An 18,664-nucleotide genomic window follows, 5' to 3' on the forward strand; every position below is an offset into this window, starting at 1 on the left:
TCAAAGCGTACACGATAAACAATAATTGCATATTGACAAAATTAGGTTTAGCTTACGCTTTTTTTTATATTTAGGTGGATTTCATTTAATCTGAAACTAGCATATTAAATAAACGCGTAGATTTTTTTAACACTGCAAAGCGAAGGTTAAACATAACAAGTCAAAATGTGTTGTTCATATGTAGAAGTTTTCACCTTCCCGGTAAATTCAAGTGGCTTATGACTAAAGCCCGGACCCTGAGGGGGCCGTTTATTGTTCAAATGTTGTAAATGCATTGTTTAAGGTTTGCTGAACCTTTTTTACAAAGCATTTACAACAATTGAACAATAAACGGCACATTTCCGGTCCTAACTCTACTTATGACTATCGCATGGCCAATTAGTCAATAACCATAGTGCAACGAACATTTATATTTTTACATGTGCCCTTGGTAAACGGACTACTAGTCATATGTGAACCAGTCACAGGACAACCGGTCGCTCTAGATCGGTCACACGTGATCACCCGTCACACTAAAACTGGTCACGAGAAAACTGGTCACACCCTAAAATCGGTCAATCAGTTTTCTCGTGACCGATTTTAGGGTGTGACCAGTTTTAGTGTGACGGATGATCACGTGTGACCGATCTAGAGCAACCGGTTGTCCTGTGACTGGTTCACATTTTTGACTAGTAATCACCGAACCGTGCCCTTTATAACAGAAATATTTCGAACTGGCAACACTTGCTCAGAAATTTGAAACAGCCGGTAAACGATTGTAGCAGTTGTCAGATTCGATAACTTTATTCGTGTGCAGTAAGTTTTCGTTAAACCGCACGATTTTTAGTTTAATTGTTCATATCAATCTATAAATATATCTGTAATCACGCATAAATGTAAATATATATCAATATTTCCAAACTTGACAATCCGTTGCTTGCATTGTTGTCATAACCTCAACGTATAGCATAATTTAACTGGATACTAAATGTACTCATAGATTATTTAATTTTGAAAATTTACAGATTCCTATTGGAGAATCATTTCAGAATTAGTCTTGCACAAAGAAAATACAGGACATATTATTTACAAAGATGACTAACGAAGCTGTTCCTAATGAAATGGTGTTCGAAGAATGCCGCTATGAAACCTACAAAAATTGGCCGTTCGACAAGTCTGATTCGTGTAACGCCGAAAAAATGGCCGAAGCCGGGTTTTATTTTGTCGGTTCTCCAGACGACCCCGATTTAGTAGAATGCTTCCTTTGCAACAAGCGCTTGAACGGGTGGGAAAAATTCGACGATCCGTGGAAAGAGCACAAAAGTCATGCCGAATACTGCATGTTTGCTCAAATTGGAAAAGCCCAAGACGATATGCTGGTGAGTTTTCAATTCCACATTGATATATAATTTACTATGCGTTTGCATATATATAATTGCTTGATTTGTTTTGCAGATCTCCGATCTATGTGCTGTGTTGAATCAATTCCGGTTAAACAAATTGGAAAAGCAATTTCTTTTCAGCATGGATAATTTTAAAAACGAATTCAAAATGTTGAAATTAGTCTCTGGTAAAGGGAAATAGATTTATCACTTGTTTATTATAAGAATTTGTATAATATAGAAGCAAAAATATTGCAGTATACGAATATTTTGATTGAAACACTGCTGTCTTTGTTTCTAATGTGTATTGAATTAAGATATTAATATGATTCAGGTCGAAAATGATCTAATGACTGAATTTTAAATTATAAAACGTCTGCATTACTGTCTATGTAGAAATGTTATATTGTGCACGGAAAGGCATGTTTTCGTATGAATGTGGAATAGATTAATCGTTAGATGACGCTACTTAAAATATTTATTTGTAACTGGTGAATGTTCTAACACCATTCAAAAGCAGTATCCGTTTAATATGTGTATATATTTTTTTTATAAAATTGATGCAAGCTTGTTCGATGAATAATTTAAATTAAATACATACAAACACAATGAGATTATTATTTAAATCATCTGATTTTTAATGGAAATTGTGTTGAAAAATGTTTTGTATTGTGTATTCATATGACAAATACCACAATTTGGAAATTTTTTGATACATTTCATCGCTTTTTCGTTACATTTCACAATATTGGCGCTTTTTACAGTGTATGGGTATACAAGACTCCTGGTCTGCTCTAGAGTATAGTCGATCGTTTGCTAGGAGGTTTAAAAACATGAAATCGATTGCTATAAAGTAATTATTTATGTTACGAGTTAGGCAGTTCGATCAAGAGTAATTACACTGACAAATGACGACTTTTTTTTGGTTCAGAGACGAGATATGACTTCTTATAGATCTATGCCCAGTAAACACGAATCTGGTAATAAAAATGTTGATTGGCTCGAGATTCGGAGATATGTGTTTTTTAAATCGCGCGATTTTTCTATATCTTGGTGTTGTTCGGTCGATGTCTCAAAATCTGTCAATTTCCTGTTCAAAATGAATATTGGAATCTATAGTCGGTTATTTTATCTTTCATTTGTAATAATTTTCAGCTTTCAAATATTTCCGAGTAGTCGTCCAGTTCAAATCAAAAGTCAAAAGTACGTATTTTCATTTGGGATTAAATATTCGAACTCCATCGCCTCACGAGGATCCAAATCTGCAAATATTGTAAAATTTCTCATATATGTACATGTGTAGAACCATTGTATTAATACGAATGAACTTTCTGAAAAGTTGAAATTCTCACCGATTTTGCCTTTGTAGAAGTAAGCAACAGCTTTGCTCACCGTGTCCAGAAGAAAATCGTCACAATTGTCCAAGACAATTACCTCCGGTGTTTGGTTTAAACGGTCCGCCAAATAGTCACTGTTACACATTAAAATTAACTTGTGTACATAGAATCTGCAAACAGCATATTTTGTTACAGAGTTATGTAGTTCGTATTTTTAGTAAACATAAAACCTCAAGTTAAATATACAATACATAATATTTGAAGCAAGACTAACCTTCTATTCTCGACAACTAAGACAGCATCACAATTTTTTTGCTTGATGTACAAACGGTACATGTGTTTCGACAGAAACGATGCATGCTGCACACGTATTTCTTCACCAATTTGGCTCATATTGTTCACGGTTCAATCTTTTCTAAAAATCAAATATGGCCAATTTATTATTATCAACAATTAGGGCATAGATAAGATTGTGATCGATTTTTAAACAATGAAAACATATACTTAGTATTGAAAAGTATTAAAATCCTTCCGACGCCGAACACTAACCAAGAGCCAGACGGAAGCTACTAATGGAATGTTTCAAATCTGAGCCTTTTTTTCACCAGTGCTGTCATTATCACATACTTCGTGAAAAATTTATATTTTTATGTAAAAATAATTATCTTATGGGGACTGGTCTAGTTGTGAAGGTGTTCTTCACCACCAGTCCAAATGGGTTTATAGACAGGTTCCTCTGTGTTCTGAGTTTGAAATACTGTATGTTTGGGTAAAGCCTTTTATTTGGTTTCGAGTATACAAGTGTATAAATATGTTTTTGAAGCAGGTATGTTCTGGAAGTCCTCGTTGGTTGTTGCAGGTTGAGTGAGTCTGGCTCTGTTGCTGGTTGGCTGCTTCTAGCTGACTGGTTGTTGGTGTAGCATGGTCTGCTGCTGGTTGTTGACTGACTGTTAAGCCCGCTGTGCGGGTTTATATAGTAGTCCGCTGTATGCGGTTCGTGTGCAAGAGATGCGAGGAATGCAGTTCATTCCGTTTGATTTGTTAGGGTGGAATATTCTCGAATATGTGGCGTCGTTCCACTCGATTTAGTTTTTATCACCCTTTGTTCCAGTGAGTCTGGATGTTTGTTCAATGGGTTACAATGTAGTTGTTGTTTGTACAGCTGCACTTTAATGGATGCAGGTGTTCTTCGACTTCGCGTCGTTCCGCTTGATTTGTTGGGGTGGAAGTTTCTCGACTCGAGATGACGTCAATGGTTGAGCGTGAGAAATGTATCCTCCATCGCAATAGATGTTTCGATTGCGGTGACGAGATTCCTACAATCTATAATGTAAATGGAACTAAAAATGACGATTCTCTTCTCCAATACCAGATTTAAAACTATAAGTATTTATTTCAGTATTGTGATGAAATACAATATTTGCGGTCCTTGCTTACTGTCCATGTACAGACAGAATGTCACTTGACAACAAAAGAACACCTAAGGGCCGGGCCGCACCGCTCAACTCGCGAACAACTTGGTTGAGGGGGACCAGACCAATGCATTCGTGTCGCGCAACAAGTCGGCCGACAAAGTTGCACCGTGCGGCCTGAAAAAATGTATGGAAATGTGTGCGACAAACAAGTTGACGGGTGTGGCATGTCCCATCTACCTGCATGCATTGGTCTGGTCCCCCTCAACCAAGTCGCTCGCAAGTCGCACGGTGCGGCCCGGCCCTAAAGCCACTTCTATTAATATTACATTTCTCTTAGTTGTAATGACAAATGATCTAGAAAAGGAAGAGATAAAGGTATGTTTGTTAAAACAGAATCTAGCCACTATCACCAATGAGATTATTTAACAGCGTGCGGTTTCTTCCCAGTCGTTTGAAGGATAATTTGTATTCATCGATATTACCCAGGAACATCTGAATGGAAATACAACGAATTTCAAAGATGATGTTGTACATTACGAGATTGCTACTAGGTAAATCTATGCTCACTTACAAGCCAAGTTACAACAATAGTTTCCGCCAAACAAACTAATATAAAAGTACTTCTATTTTAATCAGATTAAACATTATTAAAATCATTCAAGCATATCTTGAGTATCAAATATGTTGTTATGTCTATATATTAAACATTCAACAGATATATCGATGTTTACACATTGTGCACGGTTGCCTTGGTTACAATAAAGCATTTTGATACATTAAAGATTGCATTCTAACTAACGTCTGATTCTGAAACTCTCGAAAAATGGATGAAATTAAACAACTGGAAATATACGCCATGATCGGCTTCAATGGTAAGTCTAATTGAATATCATAAGAAAAGATCCCCGCGGGAATAATGACACTCGTGCTAAATTCCAGGCTCGACATACAGCAGTTTAAAATATCATCCGGACGGTACACACATTGTATACCCGATGGGTGATAAAATATGCATACAAAATTGGATCACGAAGAAGATGGACTTCTTGACAGGTCACTCGAATCCAATATCGGCATTGGACGTGTCTCCAGGGGGGCAGTACGTCGGATCAGGCCAGAGTAACAAAATCGGATTCAAGTCCGTTGTGATACTGTGGGATTTTGAGACGAAGAACATTTTGGCCAAGCATGAATACCACATGGTTCATATCACATTATTATTTTATACTTACATATATGTCATAGTATCATCCAATTTCCACAACAATTGTTTCTTCATTTGCAAGATTAACTGAATTCGAAATACATATCTACATAGATTCATTTTTCTAAAAGGCATTATTAGAGACCCGTATTTTGGGCATCTATTTTTGTCAATTTTAGCATTTTCATTTTGCATTTTAGCGTTTTAGGACATTAAAAATGTTCAATTTAGCATCTATTTTTATGAAGAGTTTAATTTTAAATAATAAAAAATTTCGATGAATTTTAATAAAATTTATATACATATATACAATTTAAAGATAACACAACAATTAAAAAATAATATAAAAATTCAAAAATGTTTTGGAATTAAAATTACAATGAAAAAAACATGAATATAAAAATACAAAGACAAAAAATATGAATATAAAAATATAATAACAATTAAAATTGATTAAAACTTAACATGGAGCATATTTCTACAGATTCTTTTTTGAGATTCGTGCGACGATCGGTAACAATTATATTGTATTTACTAAAATACCTTTCAGCATCCACACTATTAACGGGACACCAAATAGATTTTAGAGCGGCACAACCAAACTCTTCATATTTAATTTTTGTTGCCATCAATAATAGCAATGTTTCCGGCGTGGATTCACTTTTTATATTCCCTATTAATTTTCTAAAAAGTGCTGATATCCTTCCAAACATTGAGCCTGTGTTAATACATTAAACAATGGCAGGTTTCTAAAAAACAAAACTGTTTCTTTATCATTAATATTAGATTTTAAACCTGCCACAGATGGATTGAATAGTTTACTCAACGTTCGGAGGAATAGATTTGTCTCATTTCGTCTTGAGTGTGAGTCTAGTTTTAAAACGCTTTTTTGAGCAGCCTTTTGGATACACAGCTCCAACTGTCGTCTTTTATTTACAGTAGTAGACAAGAGCAGTTGCTTGGTTTCGACAGGAAAAACACCGTCTATTGTAAACTGCAAGCTCTGTTTTATCCCCTCAATTTCTTCACATAATAAATGGGCAAAGGGATAGGAAGACCCTTCTAAATTGTCTATTAATTTTATAAATTTTATGCAAATTTCACTTTTGTTTGTTATTTTAGCATCTATTCGCATATTTTACGAATTTAGCATCTATTCCGAATTTTAGCATCAATTAATCATTAATAGCAAAGTGCCCAAAATACGGGTCTACTTATATGTCATAGTATCATCCAATTTCCATAACAATTGTTTCTTCATTTGCAAGATTAACTGAATTCGAAATACATACATATGTAGATTCATTTTTCTAAAAGACATTATTAACATGTGGAGATCGATACCAATTAAAATTTCTGTATAAAACAAAACTGCGTCTATGTAATTATTTCATAGATAAAGATGTGTTGTTTTTTTTTTATTTTATTATTTATTTATTGCAAGGTTCGAGTGGAGAGTCTAGTGTTTTCATGCGATGACTCGTTCATGATATCGATTGGTGGGGAAGATTGCGGAAAGATTTGCGTGTGGGATATCCCATCCAAAACTGCATTATGCACAATGACCGCTGCTAAGATCATCACCGGAGACGCTCGGACTCTGGCCTCTATGAAGCGGAGACCCAATTGTTTCGTGACAGGGGGAGAAAGTGTGTGTTTCGCTCAGTCTTTTGAATCACTTACGTGTTGTGTTATGATTTTGATTTAATTTATTTCGTATGTTCAGATAATCTTCGTGTTTGGAGTGTGAATAAGGCTACAAAGGGCGTCGCCGTGAACGATGTGTCCATGGGAAAGTTGAAGAGATATATCGTTTGTGTGGCCCTGAACAAAAACGACGATTATGGCTACTGTGGAACGACGTAATTATAATAAGAGAGACGTGCGAAGGGTGTTCACTTTATAAATATATACATATATGTACAATAGCAGATATACTTGACATTGTCCAGAGTCAAAAGTTGAAAAAAAAAAAAAAAAACTGAATTTTTTAAGAAAACTTTGCTTTCTACAGCTTAAGTTTAGAATACTATGAAATGTAATAGTATATATGTTACAGTGAATCTGTGTTCCACAGTGAACTTACATATACTTTCACCAAAAAAAAAGCATATTACACAAATCAGGACATTGGAATAGCACCATGGAAGTAGAATGCATAGAATTGTCATTGTTAACAAAAGTATCGTCTAAAAGCGAGCCATCGAAGAGAGACGGAAAGTCAGAAGAGAGACAAGAGAGAGAGAGAGAGAGAGAGACGAAGTTTAGCAAACAATGAACAAACTCTGCCGCACAGAGTTTTTGTAGCAACATTTTTAGAGGCTGAGAGCGATTCTATGCATTCTACTTCTATAAATAGCACCAATTGAAAGGCAGGACTAAGGACTGTTCAATTTATCAATAATGGAGCATTTCATTCAGAAATCAAATGAAGCTGTATTTGGATAAACTAAAAAAAAAGTTTAACATTATCGAATTTTACTTCTGGTGTAATTAAACATTTATATACTGAAGAAGTTATCGGAAAACTTTTATTGGAGGTAGAAGAAGGGGACACAACGTTGATATAAGTATCCAAAGTAAATATAAAGTACATATTCTGAATATAATTCCCTAAAATGTCAGTGAAAGTATACTTTCACAGCTAGTATGAAATCATTGTAACATGTGTACATATTAAATTTGGTGATTCTAAATTGAAAACTGTATATTTGCATAGTGGAGAAACAAACAAACATTAATCTTTAAAAAAAATAATACCAAATAAATTTGTTTGAAGGATGCCTAATATATCTGCTAGTTCCTAAAGTCAAATTGGATAACGATATTATGAAAGACTATAAAAACTTACTATTGCATATTTGAACTAATGTGTTCTAATGGTGATGTTGTTTAATTTTTTTACCATACAAATAGGTCAGGCGATATAATAAAAATAAAGTTTGATCTCTCGAGTGAATCGAACGATATCAGAGCTTCGATGTCCGGTTGTCTGGCAAAGTGTGGCATTTGGAGAAAAAATTGTCCACGACCCGAGACTGTATTCTACAGCGCCGGTATATTTTGATTCATTTCCACGTTTATAATAATTATATTTGAATTGTAATACGATTTATATCGATCAGGCGTTGCTTGCATTGCTATATTGGATGATGAAACGTTAATCGTCGCAGCCGGCGATGGTACTGTCGAGCATCTCGAAGAGATGAAGTGGACTAAACCGCTGCCGAAGAGCAAAGTGTACACGCCAGTGACTCCACATTTTAAATCTGTAGGTTTAGAATGATAATTATATACATAATTTTGCTTTTATATACATATACATATATGTAATTTATAATTAATTTTAATATTGTTTTTGTTGCTATTATATATACTTATTATATATGTAGATTAGGATGAAAAGGCTCAACGGATCGGTGACGTCTCTGCAAATCATGAAAAACGACGATCGCAAAAAGGATAATACGTTCTTGGTCGGCATGAAGTCTTGCGAAATATATCTGGTGAACTTAAAAACGTTTCAAGTCACTCTAGTAGTCACCTGCCACACATCGACGGTCCACGATATAGCGTTTCCTCAGTAAGACATTTTTTGATTAAGACAGTTTGAATCACTTTGAATGCAATTTGACATAATTTTATCTTTCAATCTGCCTAAACAAAAGTTTCCGTACGATAGTTTAGTGTGTTTGTTTATTCTCCCTTTTCAATATACAGTATATGAGCCGTTATATTTTGATTTTTAAATGCTTTTTATTATTACTAAATTATGTTCACAATACATCTTATATCTATTTTAATAGCTACTGATCTACTGATCATTTTCTATTTTACAATTTTAAATTAATTTTGTTAGTAATCATAGTATTATATTATTATAATGTTAATATGTACAGCGTAATAGGAAAAAGAGCTCAAAAACCTATTTACAATTTATTCTTAAAATATATTTTCACTTGAAATATAATTTCACTGTGACATATACATACATATGTAGATAAATTATTTTATCAATAATATCGAAAAGATGTTTTAGTACGCGGGACAGATGTGCTGACCGTGTCCCGGTCTAAGAAAACACCGTTTGTGTTTCTAAGAAAATCGTTTATTTTTGTTCAATCGTTACAATGGTTATTGTATGTACGAAGAGGTTGGGCTTCGGAGAAGTGATCTGGTTGAACTCCAGAGGTTCACTCTGGCGTCTGGAGCTGCTGCGTCGCTTTATATACGTTTTGGCTTGTAGCGTGCCGTGTGCAGACGCTTTGTCTTCGTTTCCAGGACACGTGTGTTAGAGACACGTGTTGACCTATTTTCTTTATAGCTGTGGGGTCAGCGTGCCACGCGTAAATGACTTTTCAGACATGTGTCGCGGTTGCCTGATGACACCACTGTTGGGCTTCGTTCGTTTTACGATCGAGCGATGAACTCTTTCTTCTGGAATGGTCGAAGGGGTCGTTGCTCTTGAGCTATGCATGTTTGTACAGGATCGATGATGAGATCACTGGTTTTGATTCGTAATAGAACTAGTTGTGTTAGATTCCTACGATGTTTTTAACTTTTCTGATTAAATTATTCAATGATGAAAAAAATTTATTTTTCCAGTATGGAATATTTAAACAGTATATACAATAAAATAGTCAATTTAAACCGATTTTTTTTTTTTAATATTATAAGTATAATAATTTGATAATCTTTAGCGGTATATCAGAAGTCTTCGCTACTGCCGGAGTCGGTGACATCCGAGTCTGGTGTTTAAAGACGTGTCAAGAGTTGCTACGGATCCAGGTCGCCAACTTCGCATGCTCGAGCGTTCTGTTCACGCACAACGGTAAAGCCATCGTTTCAGGTTGGGACGACGGATGTATCAGAGCATTTACTCCGCTCACTGGACAGTTGATGTATTGCATACTGAACACCCACAACAAAGGAACGACAGCCCTTGCAATAACATCCGATGGGAGGACCTTAATATCCGGAGGCTACGAAGGACAGGTGATTGTATAGTCTGATAGTTGGTATAGTCACGAAGCCGATGAATTTATTCAACGGTGTTGAATGTGTGAATGTTCCAGGTGAGAGTTTGGCACATTGAAGCCGACAAACAATCGCTGAAGGCCGTTCTGAAGGAGCACAAATGCCCCGTGTCGGCGATTCAAGTCAACAATATCAACACGGAAGCGGTCAGTGCCGGAGCTGACGGGTCATGTATAATTTGGGATATAATGTAGGCAAATTGTGTGTGCGTGTGTGTTGTATATATGTACATATGTGTTGCCATTTTGTGGTTTTGTATTGATTTTTATGGATTTTAGAAAACTTTGTCGACGGCAGATTATGTTTTCCAATACATTGTTCAGAGGAGTTTGCTATGAACCGACCGGATGTCAGATTATAACGGTGGGCACTGATCGAAGAGTCGCCTATTGGCAGACCAGCAGTGGTGTATTGTTGAGAGAGGTGATTTGATTTACGTTATTAGTAGGTTTGTATTTATTAGTGCAATAAAATATGGCAAAACGAATATTGTCGGGTCTAAGGTATCTGGATCAGGTTTTAGCTTCTTCCATATATGTACATATATTCCATTGCTTGAGAATTGAGAGAGTATAGAGAAGGTTTCTCAGATATACATATATGATAGTTTACGGTCGCTATCCTAGTGCCTAACTGCTGAGAGCAATAGGTTATAATTCCCTTACAATAACAACGTAGAGTTTAGTTGAGGTAGCATGTCTTTAATTTACTGGTTGGTTTGGTGAGCAAGTCCTGTAGGATTGAGCTTCAATGTTCCCAGCTAGCTCAGGTACATTAGATGCCGCAGTTTGTTCTTTTCTCCCGTGGCACGTACCAATGGCTTTGATGGCTTCGTCACCTGTTGCAAGGGATATCAAGCTCATCAATCAGATTTCTGTTAATTTGGATTTGTCAAATCTAAGATATGCTGGTCTGGTTGAGGGACTGTTTAACGATAACACTTATGTATGTACAAGGATGTTTCGATCGGTAGAACGCTATGTTTAAACTCAATGGTTTAAAATGTTTTAAGGTCATTAAATATAATACTTTTTATGTGATTTAATTATTGAGATTGTTGTGTATACAATTCTCATATCTAAATATCTAAAAATTGTTATATCTAAAAATCCTTGCCCTTACTCTTTTTTTGTAGCGTTTATTCCGTATTGTGTTTAACCCTTTGCCCGCGGCAATAAATATAGCGAACAAGCCCTGTACGCGGCACCTTTTTCGCGAATTTTGCAATCGAGTTTTCGACCTTAAATACAGATTTTAATATTTACTCAAGTAACCAGATATGTTAATTAGCACATAAAGTATTATTTTAAACAATAAAATCATTCTTCATAATTGTATGATGACGGAACGTCACATAAACGAGGTTTCAGTATGGTTCCACAAAAAACTAATTTTTGGCTGCATTCAACTCAATAATATATTCAATCAATTTTGAACCTTAAAACAGTTGAAATAGGCGCATATAAGCCTCAAAATCCCGTGCAAAGTTCAGTAATTCTATGGAACACAGCCGCACTACAGACTTGTTACCCAAAGCTTCCATAGTAGACGGCCGCGGGCAAACGGTTAACAATCTTTTCCATTTTGCTGAAAGTTCATATAAAAATTAGGTATAATGTCTTGGGTAGTTGATAAATAAAACCATACTGAATTAAAATATTTTAAATGTCTTTTAATACAAATATTACAGTTGGAAGCGTCAAATAATGGCGCTGTGAACGCTCTCCATATAAACAGTTCCGGAGAGTCTTTCGTGACCGGTGGAAATGATCAGATACTTAAAGTAAACATAAAATTATATATAAAATACGCAATATATACATGTTATTGAAATTAATTCAATAAAAATAAACGTTTAGCTTTGGAAATATCACGAAGGCATATACACGCATATTGGAATCGGGCATTCGGGAGTTATATCGACGGCGAGCTTCTCTTACGACGGCAAGTATATCGTGAGCGCGAGCAGATCTGGCGACATCTTCGTGTGGAGGTGTCCTTCCGTGAGTGTAGCGTGGTTATATATATATATATATATTCAATTCTGATTTCATTGTCGTCGTATCGCTGATTTAAGTTTAACGGACAGGAGCATTCGTGCGTCATCAGCGTTCCGAACTCGGCGAAGAGTAAGAGAGAGTCGCCGAGGATACCGTTGAAGTTCAGTCCGCACAAGGAGGAGAATATATCGACGATAAACACGGCCCGAAGCAGCGTTATCGCCAACTGTCCGTGTACTTGTAAAGAGAAATCGCTCGATAAATCTAAACCAGGTAACTTTGCCGCTATTTCAGTATGTTGATAACAGTCCTATCTTTATGGGCACGGTTTAATGTTCAATCAAGGAGTTTTGTAGTCTATGGTTTATGAGTGGGTCATTTAGTATAGCTGTGTATGTATATTGAATCTGGTGAGCACCTCTATTTGAAATGCCAGTGGTGCTCGCAGCATATAAGATGCTACGTTCTGCAATTGATTTGCCGACTGTCAGATCAATTCAGTGAATTCCATTAACAATGCTCAATCAATACAATGTTTAGAGTCGTCATTTAAGGACTTTTGTTTAATTCAATGCTCGGATTGTAAAATAAAACAAAAAACTCTTTTCTAATGTGACAACGTTTTGAAATTGATGCGGTGCAAACGATCGACAAGCGCCAGACAGACTGAAGCACAGATTAACGACACGTGTATCTTATGCGTGCGCACTGCTCGCACATACACTAAGCGAAATCTCCCCGAAGTCCCGACATACCTACTCTGTATACGTTCTGTGCTTCTGATACTTTAGTTCGGAATTTTGCCTTATTAAACTCGCCAGAAAGATCCAACTCAATTTTAATAATTGCATCTGTGCACATCGAAAGGTTACTCGTCATCTGATGTGCAATCTATCATTCGTGAAGTCGAGAATTAAGTTTAAAGCAGCAATCCAGTTAATCTGTGGTTCAGTCTGTCTGGCGCTTGTCGATCGTTTGCACCAAACCCTTTTGAAATATGTGTTTGCTAGTTTTGTATTTATACAAAGTTCTATATACATGTATCTATGTATGTGATTTTAGCTATTTCAGGAAGCGTATGCACATCATGCGAAAGTAAAAGCAAAAAATGTTCAACACCGACGACCATGTGTACACCTCCGATATCGGCAAAGGATTAAAATGTTAAATGTTAACAGAAGATTAATTTTTCACTTTTTAATGTTTCGATGGTTTATATGTATATTTAATAAATTAAATTTGGAAATTTTATTTTGTTTTATTATATTTTGAAAATATTCTATATGTACATAGGTTCTATCTGGCTTAGCCGCTTAGACGCCCAGCCGACGCGCTGAGCGTAAAATAGATACGGCTGTTTGCGCCTTAAGGCGCTTTGGGCAGCTAAGCGGTTAAGTAATTATTTTCGAAAACACATTTAAAACTTCTTGAAAAAATTGATTTTGTGCTAAATTAAACGTGCCCTGAATAGTCTGTGCGCTGATAGGTCGGCGCTAAGTTGTCAGGCTACCATTTTTTTTATTAATTCTAAAGAATCTAAAAGAATGAATATTTCACGACAGCCAATCAGAAACGAGTTTGACGACAGCCAATCACAAATGAATTTGACGACAGCCAACCAGGAACGAATTCACACACACACACACAACGGTCTTTGTTTTATGATGATGCTTTAAATCTACATACATACATATAATATATTGATAGGTAAATGGATTATTTCGCACATTGCGATCGTGTGCACGACAATCGTTGCCACGAATATCGCGAATATGGAATATCTGACACTCAAGTTCTCGTTAGTATGATAGTTCACGTGAATAACTCTCGATGTGTGGAATTTTCGGGTGCAACATGTTCCGTGATCGAGATTTTAGTGACGTGTGCGAGATCGCTTTGTGTGGAATAATCACCGAACCATATTGATAATATTGAAATGTCTTAAGTATGGTTTATATATAGATAATGTTTCACTTGAATCGTACAACCCGATGCATTTAAAATTAAAAGTTTAATTTCAATAAATTATAAAAGTTTTTTCAGTTTCAATTATAACAAATTAAACAATCATTATGTATAAAAAAAAATTATTTCGGAATGTTGAGTTTAAATTGTGACAAGTTAAAGATTCTCAGTAGAGATTTACAAAATCAATATATAAATAAATCAAAAAATCATACATATGTGACGATGTTGTACCTATTGCTATGAATTCTCGTATAATACGCATATATTTCCGTTGGCAATTATTATAAAATATGTATTATAGTTAAAATTATAGTCGAAATGTACATAATATGTGCGGCATAATTTAGTATACGTATGTATTGATTTAAAGCAGTTTCATCCCCACGCTTGACTCTTGCAATAGTGAAGAATTAATTTCCCGTCGGTTCCGAAGCACTCGTACAGATTCCTCACGATCTGATCCGGAGATGGTGCAAACGTTTGATTCACGTATAAAAACTGAAATTTAAAAATTTGCACATGAGTACAATGACTTTGAATAAATGATCACATTGAACAAAATTAATGTGAGATTAACCAATTTTTCGTTAGCGTCTAGTTTCAAATATTTCTTGACGAATTCCATTATCCATCCGATGGGTTTCTCGGCGTCAACGGCCCATTTTTTCTTCTTCATTATTGGGGCATTTCCAGTCGCCTTCAGCAGTATATCAACTGAAATTCGTTTTTGTTAATATACATATAGCAAATTTGAAATGATTAAATGTGTGGAGAGTTGTATACTTTTAAGTTTATCAGTCTTGACTACGGTTCCACCGTTGGAATCAGATCTAGGTGTGTCCTGGTTGGAATCCAAGGACATGAGACCGACGCCAAGCGATACGTCTGCAGGTAAACTCTCATCGGCTGGATTATCTTCACTCATTTTGTACGGTTTGAGACGTGCTGCGTATAAACTTGGTTAACGCTTACTTTCGATTTATGTCTATCGACGACCGAACTGTCAAATTTGACAGAAAACTCGGAGGTTATTTAGCGATAATAGACTGAAACACAGGCATATAATAAAAAAAATTATTTTCTTTTTTTATACGAAATTCAAGTAGCCAAAGATCCAGTAAGCGTGGCCAACAACTATTATGTTTTTCCTAATATATATATATAGCTTTTATTGAAGAGCAGGTCTATATTTTTAAAACTTGCTTTTTTAAGTTTGTCTTTCATTGCCCTTTTTATTTCTTTGGATAGGCCATGTTTTGTGGGGTAAACGGATTATTCCGCAAAAAGCAATCTCGCGGAAGTTAATTGATGAAGTTTTTCGGTGCCAGATGTTGCGTGATCGAAATTTTAGTGACTTTGCTTTTTTACATACTTCCTTTATGTGGAATAATCACCGAACCATTTTGTGGTCTTATTTTGAGATTAATAGTAGAATAATATTGCTCTGTAACAGGGGCGCGCCTAATATATGTACAAATTCACCCAGGTGGCCGAAATAAATGAGAGTCGAAATTATATTCCTTAAAAAATACGAAAGAAGACATCATACTTTTTAACCTTTCCCTTACGGTGCTAAAAAATTACGCGTGCAGCGGTGATGTCGACTCAGTCGTTCTAGAAATTCGTGATTTTAAAGTCTGATAAATATGAATATTTAACCATTTTTCCTTCTATTCATGACTATAGTAATAGTCCGTATCTATATAAATTAATATATATGTATCAATATTGGTAATATACTGCTAAAAACGATCTAAAAAGCATGAAATTGAAGACGCGTGAACGACAATCCCAGAAGGCCGCCCATCTCCAAGTGAGGACGAACACTAGGCCCCCACTCCGCGACTCGCTGATCAGAAATCACGCCACATCCGCCAGAATTACGCGAAGATTCAAAACCTATGCGTAAAAATATATTCAATTTTTTCATCAAATAAAATAAAATATGTTTATATGTACTTTTCATGTATTTATTTTCACAATAATAATTTTAATACACAAATACATAAATTGATAAAAAAAATGAGAAGTAAACGTAAATAAAAAAAATACAATATTGGGCATAGCTAATTCCAAACTAAGTTCTCTAATAAATAATTTTCGTCGACTTCTGTTATTCGCCTTCCATTCTGGATATTTCTGCGCCCATAGCAAATATGCATTTAGCGCAGCTATATCCAGCATCTCCATAAAAACATTTTATCGCCGGTATCTACTGCACCTTTTGTTTTATTATAAAACATTATTATTTCCGGCTTCTTTTCTTCATGACTACTCACTTCACTGTCATGAAATTGAGTAGACAATAGCAAAACTGCTTTATTTTTTTTTGGCACATACGAAACTAATGTCTTGGTTGATGTAAAACCAAACAAGCTACTGTGTAAAAGTCTATGTTTCGATGGTAAAAATTCTTTAGGAATTTCCCGTTTATTTTTACGTAGGGTACCAGTTAGAGTTAGCCCTTTATCTAAAAGGTTATCAGCTAATGCCACCGAAGAAAAAAAGTTGTCCGTTGTTACACCTCTATTGGTGCCATATTGCGGTTGAACTTAATCCATCACTACACGATTCCCTTGATTTATCTCTCGGCAATTATTAACCATACCTGTATAAACCTGTATATTTAATATATATGCTGTTGAAGAGTCAGCCGATACCCACATTTTTATTCCATATCTACCGGGTTTCGACTTCATATACACGCGGAATGGGCAATTGCCTCTATAGGTAGCCAAACGTTCATCCACAGTAATGTTGCAACTTGGAGAATTATTACGTTTACATTCTTCTACAAATTTATTAAAAATTGTCCTGATAGGTTCTAATTTATCAGACGACACGTGTATTCTTTCTTGTCTGGTTTCTTTGTCGTCAAAACGAATTTGACTGAATATTGTGATGAACCTATCCCGAGACATAGATGCCGTAAAAAATGGTTGGCAAAAAGCGCTGTCATTAGTCCACAATTCATTTAAGCTTAATTTTCGGGTCCTATTTCTGCCAGACGCAAGCATTATTCCAATGAATGCAAGCAATTCTTCTGCCAATATCGGCTCGATAATTTTCGTGGATGTACGATGTAGCTGACGATTCGTTTGTTCACATATTTCTCTCACCATATTTGAATTTATAAACAAAGAGAACATTTCTCTAATAGTATTTACAGTAGTGCTACCATTTATAAGTCCTGAATTTTCGGTAACAATATTGCACTCTCTACGTCTTGAGGATGATGGTGGTAATGAATTCCATTGAAATCCATGATTCGATGTATACACTTCTTCGTCTTCATTTTCACTGGCCTCTAATTCCGAATCTGTATCTTCCATATCTTCAATAAAATCTTCCGTATCAGTAAAATTATCATTTATTTCAAAATCGAGATCGCTATCATATTCCTCTTCATTCATCAAATTTCTTTCAGCTATTTTTTTCAAATATTAAAATTGTCTTTGAAAATATAAATATAATATACAACGTAGCATAGCAAATTAAAAAAAAAATAACATTAAATAATTATTACCGTATTTACAATATAATAATCAAGAAACACAAATAAAGTGCTGGTCCACACGGTACAAAAAGCTCCGAAACGAAAAAAACAACACGCGCGCACCGAGAACGGGACACGACTGAATGAAAAAACGTAATAACACACACTGCATTTGCGCATTATGCCCGATTCTTCGATAAAATATTTTTTTCTGTTGCGTCAGATAAATACGTGTATATTATAATAATTCTATCTAATACATTAATGTATTGCTGAGGAATACCCAAAATATGAACTCTGTATTTAGTATATTTAAAGAGATATTCATACAATTAGAGTAAATGTCGACTATGTTTCTATCACCGGTAAGGAAAGGTTAAAATGCATTTAGGCTGTCTGGTTGTATATTTGTGAATTGCTGTTGCAAGTTATAACTTGTAACACCCGAACTGTAATTCGGGGAAATAACGGGATACCAGGTATAGTTTCGGTCCGCAGATTACCAAGTGACTCAACTGACAATTTCAAATGACCCATTTGAATTGTATTTTTTTCGTATAATTGTCAAAAAAATATATAAATTTTTTAAATATTTTATTTAAGAATATGCATCAGATAAAAAAATGATTTGTTATTTTAGTGACTTAAAGGCATGAAGAAAATTTATTTGCAAAGGCATCTAATCATCAAATTGAGGATGTAATTCAAAAGATTTTTAATATTGTAAACAAAATGATCTGCACACAGGCTTCTTTGAAAGAAATTGAATCTAAATATGAAGATATGGTGTTGCATGCTAATATGATGGCTTATTCGAAGCAATGTACTTAATCGATTTGTAATACA

The 18,664-nt window shown here is 35.1% G+C and overlaps 3 protein-coding genes across 7 annotated transcripts; 2 read left to right on the forward strand and 1 right to left on the reverse strand.

Annotated features, from left to right (window-relative positions):
• The first annotated feature begins 598 nt into the window (after window positions 1-598).
• Window positions 599-1,984, forward strand: LOC143913392 (baculoviral IAP repeat-containing protein 5-like). Of its 3 annotated transcripts, none has more exons than XM_077433129.1 (3): window positions 599-795; window positions 1,005-1,358; window positions 1,435-1,984. In XM_077433129.1, the coding sequence occupies exons 2-3, from the start codon at window positions 1,074-1,076 to the stop codon at window positions 1,561-1,563; spliced, it is 414 nt and encodes a 137-aa protein (XP_077289255.1). In that variant the 5' UTR covers window positions 599-795; window positions 1,005-1,073; the 3' UTR covers window positions 1,564-1,984. The 3 variants fall into 3 exon arrangements, with proteins under 3 accessions (XP_077289255.1, XP_077289257.1, XP_077289256.1); XM_077433131.1 differs by having other exon boundaries at window positions 723-747; window positions 1,435-1,968; XM_077433130.1 differs by having other exon boundaries at window positions 760-833; window positions 1,435-1,968.
• Window positions 1,985-4,936: 2,952 nt separating this feature from the next.
• Window positions 4,937-12,656, forward strand: LOC143912900 (cilia- and flagella-associated protein 52). Its single transcript, XM_077432348.1, has 13 exons — window positions 4,937-4,985; window positions 5,053-5,315; window positions 6,762-6,966; window positions 7,044-7,179; window positions 8,234-8,373; window positions 8,443-8,588; window positions 8,710-8,900; window positions 10,018-10,312; window positions 10,393-10,544; window positions 10,633-10,777; window positions 12,045-12,137; window positions 12,214-12,357; window positions 12,444-12,656. The coding sequence occupies exons 1-13, from the start codon at window positions 4,937-4,939 to the stop codon at window positions 12,654-12,656; spliced, it is 2,172 nt and encodes a 723-aa protein (XP_077288474.1).
• Window positions 12,008-15,372, reverse strand: Atg12 (Autophagy-related 12). Of its 3 annotated transcripts, XR_013260666.1 has the most exons (4): window positions 15,106-15,372; window positions 14,900-15,036; window positions 13,744-14,820; window positions 13,618-13,658 (listed from the first exon to the last, which is right to left on the reverse strand). XR_013260666.1 is itself a non-coding variant. In XM_077432350.1 (3 exons), exons 1-3 carry the CDS (start codon window positions 15,245-15,247, stop codon window positions 12,904-12,906), a joined length of 396 nt encoding a protein of 131 aa, XP_077288476.1. In that variant the 5' UTR covers window positions 15,248-15,345; the 3' UTR covers window positions 12,008-12,903. The 3 variants fall into 3 exon arrangements, 2 of the variants coding, with proteins under 2 accessions (XP_077288476.1, XP_077288475.1); XM_077432350.1 differs by lacking the exons at window positions 13,618-13,658; window positions 13,744-14,820 and adding an exon at window positions 12,008-13,020 and having other exon boundaries at window positions 15,106-15,345; XM_077432349.1 differs by having other exon boundaries at window positions 13,625-14,820.
• Between the last annotated feature and the right edge of the window lie 3,292 nt (window positions 15,373-18,664).

The sequence above is a fragment of the Arctopsyche grandis genome, chromosome 6 (genome assembly GCF_051622035.1).
Source record: "Arctopsyche grandis isolate Sample6627 chromosome 6, ASM5162203v2, whole genome shotgun sequence".
In the NCBI taxonomy this organism is placed as follows: domain Eukaryota; kingdom Metazoa; phylum Arthropoda; class Insecta; order Trichoptera; family Hydropsychidae; genus Arctopsyche; species Arctopsyche grandis.

Coding starts and splice junctions, on each gene's coding strand:
- LOC143912900 (XM_077432348.1), top strand. CDS start 4,937: ATGGATGAAATTAAACAACTGGAAATATACGCCATGATCGGCTTCAAT. Junction 8,901..10,017: donor CACGATATAGCGTTTCCTCA/GTAAGACATTTT, acceptor GATAATCTTTAG/CGGTATATCAGAAGTCTTCG. Junction 10,778..12,044: donor GTGGTGTATTGTTGAGAGAG/GTGATTTGATTT, acceptor CAAATATTACAG/TTGGAAGCGTCAAATAATGG.
- LOC143913392 (XM_077433129.1), top strand. CDS start 1,074: ATGACTAACGAAGCTGTTCCTAATGAAATGGTGTTCGAAGAATGCCGC. Junction 1,359..1,434: donor AAGCCCAAGACGATATGCTG/GTGAGTTTTCAA, acceptor TTTGTTTTGCAG/ATCTCCGATCTATGTGCTGT.
- Atg12 (XM_077432349.1), bottom strand. CDS start 15,247: ATGAGTGAAGATAATCCAGCCGATGAGAGTTTACCTGCAGACGTATCG. Junction 15,037..15,105: donor CAAGACTGATAAACTTAAAA/GTATACAACTCT, acceptor AACGAATTTCAG/TTGATATACTGCTGAAGGCG. Junction 14,821..14,899: donor TAGACGCTAACGAAAAATTG/GTTAATCTCACA, acceptor TTTAAATTTCAG/TTTTTATACGTGAATCAAAC.